The 5,814-nt window shown below is 34.7% G+C and overlaps 1 protein-coding gene across 1 annotated transcript; it reads right to left on the bottom strand.

The window, feature by feature from the left end:
• Positions 1-1,184: 1,184 nt before the first annotated feature.
• LOC103271986 (olfactory receptor 2D3-like) lies at positions 1,185-2,108 on the bottom strand. Its single transcript, XM_008069478.1, has one exon. It carries the CDS (start codon positions 2,106-2,108, stop codon positions 1,185-1,187), a length of 924 nt encoding a protein of 307 aa, XP_008067669.1.
• Between the last annotated feature and the right edge of the window lie 3,706 nt (positions 2,109-5,814).

The raw sequence follows: 5,814 nt of genomic DNA, 5'->3' as shown, positions 1-5,814 counted from the left end.
TAAATTATTATAATGTACAAATAGCAGTAATTATAACATTAACAATAAAAATAACAGGTCTCCCAGGGCCTTACTGGGTTCAGTAAGTGGTGTGTTAATACAGAAAATTCCTGAGAAGGTTAAAGTATTAGATACTATGATCAATATGACTTCCTTCAAACTTGAAATTAAAAGGTACGAAATGGGCAGTTTTTCTTTTTCCTTCTTTCTGCCATGAATCTTCTTTTTCATTCTCTTCTTCTCACTAATAAATTCTGTTAAAAAAAAAAGATAAAAAATTCTCTCCAGACATTGGAAATCACAGATCTGATAGCTTCTATCAGAATGTCTGGCACATAAATTCTTGAAAAATTATGATATTGTGATCATAATTGGACACATTTCTATGATTAATATTTTGTTCAATTATTGTCTTTCAGAATGAAGCTCCTAAAATAAAGGTATTAATCAGGTCATTCTCAGGTCAGCCTACAGGGCAAATTGTTTGATCTTGTATATAACGCCCTCTACAGAATATAGTACGCTAGTTAATGCTTTGACAACAGCATGCATAATTTGTATCTAAGTTTTGTTTACTGCCACATGTTCCTTTCCTTCAATGCTCCCTCACTTACTCAACTCTGTTGATCAATTTGTTTCTGTTGATTTTTCCTGATTTTGTTGCTGATGCTTTGCTCCTGTTATTGTCTACCTTAGGCATCTCTTCTGCCCCATTGCTGCTTGTTGAAATTGTACATCCTACTAATAAATCAAGTTGCATTTCAGTAGATTCATCATAGAATGTTCCTAATCTCCAAATAAACTATTGCCTTTAATTCAATCTCTACAGAATTTTTTTAATCTTATCTTACAATATTTCTTGCTTACTGAGCTTTTCAAATTACCTTTGTGTTTGTAAAAGGCAATAGACAATCTAATCTGAAGAAAACTAGAATATTATCTCTGCATTTGTGTTATCCTGTTAGTGGGTTGCTAGGTCTTTTAAGGAAGACACTGAGTTTTACTCCTAGTATAAAGTGTGGGCACAGTGCTTGCACAGAGTAGTCATTTCATAAATATAGAAGAAAATGAACTGAGACAATAAAGCAAAGGGAGGAAAGGATGAGGATATTAGAGTTATTTTGTCAACCACAATGTCCTCAAAACTTTCAAAAATGTCAGAAGTTACTGCCCTTGGAGGTAGACTATTTTCCAGCAAGCTTTCTGAGAGCACCTTTCACATCCTTGTTCCTCAGGCTGTAAATTATGGGGTTCAACATCGAAGTCATAACTGAATAGAACACAGAAATGACCTTATCCTTTTCATTCATTGTCTTGGAATTGGGTCTCATGTAGGCAAATATTCCAGAGCCATAGTAGAGAACAACAACAGTGAGATGGGAACCACAGGTGGAGAAGACCTTGAGCCTCCCCTCCCCAGACTGCATCTGGATCACAGTGGAGATAATATTCCAGTAGGAGACAAGGATGAGGGAGACAGGAGCCAGGAGGATCACCACACCCATTGAAAAGAGGGCCATCTCAGCATTGTAGGTGTCTGCCGAAGCCAGTTTGAGGAGTGCAGGTGGTTCACAAAAATAGTGATTAATCACATTCTGTCCCTGGTAGGGGAGACACAGTGTAAATGCACTGTCCACTGAACACACAAATGTCCCACTTATCCAGGACACTATGGCCAACTGGATACAAACCCTCGGGGTCATGATAGTGGAGTAGTGCAGAGGCTTGCAAACAGCCACATATCGGTCATAGGACATCACTGCCAGAATTGTACATTCTGTACACCCTGCCAGGAGGAAGACAACTATCTGTAATGAGCATCCAGCAAAAGAAATTGTTTTCTTTTTTACAAGGAAGTGAACCAACATCTGGGGAACAATGCTTGTAGAGAAACAGAGGTCAGCAAAGGACAAGTTTGTGAGAAAAAAGTACATGGGTATATGAAGTCGAGAGTCAGTTTGGATAAGGATTATTATCAACAGATTTCCAAATATAGAAAGAAGGTAAATGATCAAGAAAACACAGAACAGTAAGACCTGGATCTTTGGATCCTCTGAAAGTCCTAGTAAGATAAATTCAGCCACAGAAGTTTGGTTTCCTTCTCCCATTGATGTGTATTTCTGTCTACCTGTCATCAGAAAAAGAACAGATGCATTCTGAATGTTTGATTTCACAAACTTTATAAGCAAGTATAATGTTAACAAGAGTACTTGGTTGGACTTTCAGCTGCTTCCTACTAGGTACAAATTAGCAGTTGTACAAAAATGCATACTGTTGCTTCCAGCAATTGATGTAGTTTTTAAGCACATTTTTCTTTACTTGATCCATTGGTAGTCTGAGTATCACACTCAATATGGTTTCTCTGCTAATCTTGATGACAAGATATCTATTTGTTGCTAAATATAGTAGTTATAACAAGATAATTACATTCAGTTCAGTTTTATTTTTGTTCTCAAGAAATAGTTTATATTTTTACCTAGATTCACAGTCTGAAAATAAGGTAAACTGATCTAATTAATAAAAACCACTTTTCCCTTTAGATTTCAAAATATCTAACAGTTCATCAAAAAACAGAAGTCAATGATAATTTTGTCCTTAATATAGTATAAGGTTCAAATATTGTTGTAAGGATTAAACAGATAAAGTGTATATATTAGATTTGCTTTTTTTTTCATTGTGTTTTTATAAAGAGGTTTCTTAAATAGCAGTCTAAATAAGGTAAAAGAAGAAAAGTGAAATTTATATTAATGGTGCATAATCCTGACCTTTGTAAAAGTATTTCATATGACAAAGACAAAAAGTAGCATTTTTTAAAATGTGGCATTCAGAAATGTAACTTAAGGAAACTTTAGTGCCCAGGGCCTTGTACAAGAGAAAGAAGACAGGACCAAGAAGGAAACATGAATTTCTGAATAGAATATTAGCAGATCTTACAGCCCCATGATATCCAACATCAAGTATCCTCTAACCAGCATTAACTTGGTGGGCAGTTCTGACACATCTGGTGTTACTGACATTCTACCTCAAGACCCTGTTGCCTGCTTTTGGTCTTCTGCTTAGGGTGTTGGAAGTATGGGCAAGTTAATGCCCCAGAGGCAACCTTCAACCGATGGGCAGTGAGAGTTGATAGATATATGGACCAGACCTTTCTGGGAGGCATTTTCTATGTTTCTTAGAGGTTGAGCCCTATGGAGTTAAGCCCCCATTATCTATGTGTGTTTATTGATCTTTTTCTCTATTATTACATATTCCCTAAGAAGCTTTTTTTAATTTCTTTTTTTCTAATCACCACTTTTTGTACAATTTTAAGAACACAGATATACTGTGTTTGTGTACTGTAGCCCTTTGGAGGGTCACAAGAATAACTTATTTTTTCTGTCAAGAACCTTAGGGTCTATATTGCTTTCATTGAGAATGCATGGTCTAGAATAACAAATTCAATAATCTACACTTTCTTAGAGTTTAGTGACTTCCTGTTTCACTGTTACTTCTTCCTTACCCTGCTTCCTGGAGTCACCATTCAAGTAAACTACCAGCACTGAAGCTCCTTTCTGAGGTTCTGCTTTCAGGGACCTACAAGAAGACTGAGAACGGGGGCCTGATGGAGGATATATAGCAAAACTGCATTCTTCAGCTAGGCAGCCCCAGTTGTGTCTGATGACAATAACACTGAATGAGTACTTGTTGTGCATCTAGCACTGTTCTAAATACTATACGAGTATTATGTTATTCAATTTTTGCAGCAATCCTATGAGGAGGTATTTTTAAATTCCTTTCTTACAGCTAAAGACAAAAGGGGTAGAGATGTTAAGTAACTTACCAGTCACACAGATACTAATTGTCAGAGCGGGAATTCAAAGTGCTAGAATCTAGTTGTAGCGTCTAAGTTTTTAAATCTTCAACCTACTTTCAATCTTAATTTCATCAGCAGCAGTTACTACTAAGAAATCCAATAGTGTAGGTGGAGCTGGACAGAGAAATTCAAGCAATGCCCAAGATACAGAGGAAATTATTTTCTATTATAAACAGAGATGTTCATAAATAGCTTAGCTCCTAAAACTGGATAAGGTTAAGGTTTCCAGATATTTCAATTAGAAAATAACCTGGAAAGAATTAAGTCTTATGATAAGGTTCCAGGCATCTTTTTAAAGTTTAAAGAGGAGGGTTTTTTTGCTTGTTTGTTTTTGTTTTTTAAACAAAAGAGAGTATTCAAAAACCAGGTAAAGTCACCAGCCAGATTTAGGAAGAACATCAAGGCATATGCCAGGTCCTCTGGAAGGACCAACATTGAGCATAAGTCAGTTTGAGTCTGGTGCCTTGGTAACTACACTGTTGTCATAAATTTACCTTTAGCACCAAGATTACTGAATTATATTTGCAAAGTAGAAGATCAGGTGAGAGATATAGGAGCTGAACTCTTGTGTCTATGACCTCAGGTTCTGGAAAGCAGAGCATAATACTATTAATGTTAATAATGATAATAATAATAATACCAATAGCAACTAAAAAAGCTACCTTACATAGCACTTATTATGTTCCAGGAACTCTTAACAGCATATAATATTTATTAATTTTTTTAATCCTAAGAAAAGTCTGAAGAGGTAGTTACTACTAATATCCCCATTTTATAGATATGAGCTTTAAAAAACATTCAAAAGTTTTACTAGACACGGAGCTAGTAAATTATCAAATCAGAATTCAGTCCCTGGCTGTCTGACTCCAGAACTCCAACATAATATTGTCCACTGAATAGGATTACAGACTCTATTTCTAGAGAACACTGTGAGACTATCTGAATCCATAAGTGGAATGCACCACAGAATTAGGACTTGAGAAAACATAAGGCAAAGGTTGATAATATATATAGAAAAGAAACAGACATGCTATCCCTTTGTAATTTGAATTTAGGTGGAGAGAAGGTTAAGCAGCATCAGTGAAATTATCTGCAACCTCAGGAACTGATATTATAAGACCCCCTTAACATTTTTCATAGTTTGTTTTCTGTCTATCTTTCCTTATCTACAATCTGTTCCTTGGTGATCTCATCTAAGTCTATTGTTTCAATTATCATCTATCTGTAGAATATCTCAAATATCTGACATATGACCACTATTTTACACTTGAATCCTATGTTTTCAAATTTTTGCCTATATATTTAAAATAGATATTTTGCTTCTGCCTCAAAATCAACATGCTTGATATTTTTATTTTACTCTTAATTTTCTTCTGCAAATTATTTTTAATTTCCCTATTCTTGCAAATACTACTGTCATTTTTTCCCTAATAACCATGACCTAAAAATATAAAGCCAACTTTGACTTATTTATGCTTCTTGTTGTCCTCAGATTGATCAGTAAAGTTATACTTTAAATTGTCTTTCAGATCTCTACCCTTATTTTTCATTGCTACTGTCATTCTTGCTAGTCTAGTACTTCATTCACATTTCATGTATTGTTTCAATATTCCTCTAATTTGGTTCCACACTCTAGAGTCTAATATATCTTGTATTCCACTAACTGATTACTTTTCCAAAGTGAATGGATTTCTGTATCAAATTAAATAAACACAAAATTCCTTAGTTGAGCATTTAAAGATTGCCTCAAGCTGACTCCAATCTCCTTTCTATTTCTGCCTTATAAGTATCTTTGTTTCATTAAAACTGAATTGTTAATTATCTGTTATATAGATTCTAAGAGCTTGGTTATGTAAGAGAGAGAGATAATATGAACAAGTTACATTAAGTAAATATATCTCTTAGTTAAGAATGGTTTTTAATTATGAAAATATCATGTACATATTTAGGAAAATAAATGC

The sequence above is a fragment of the Carlito syrichta genome, unplaced genomic scaffold (genome assembly GCF_000164805.1).
Source record: "Carlito syrichta isolate Samal-C Ts95f unplaced genomic scaffold, Tarsius_syrichta-2.0.1 Scaffold312065, whole genome shotgun sequence".
Lineage (NCBI taxonomy): Eukaryota > Metazoa > Chordata > Mammalia > Primates > Tarsiidae > Carlito > Carlito syrichta.
The sequence above is the reverse complement of the archived record's forward strand: the minus strand, read 5'-3'. Positions and strand labels throughout refer to the sequence as shown.

Coding starts and splice junctions, on each gene's coding strand:
- LOC103271986 (XM_008069478.1), bottom strand. CDS start 2,108: ATGGGAGAAGGAAACCAAACTTCTGTGGCTGAATTTATCTTACTAGGA.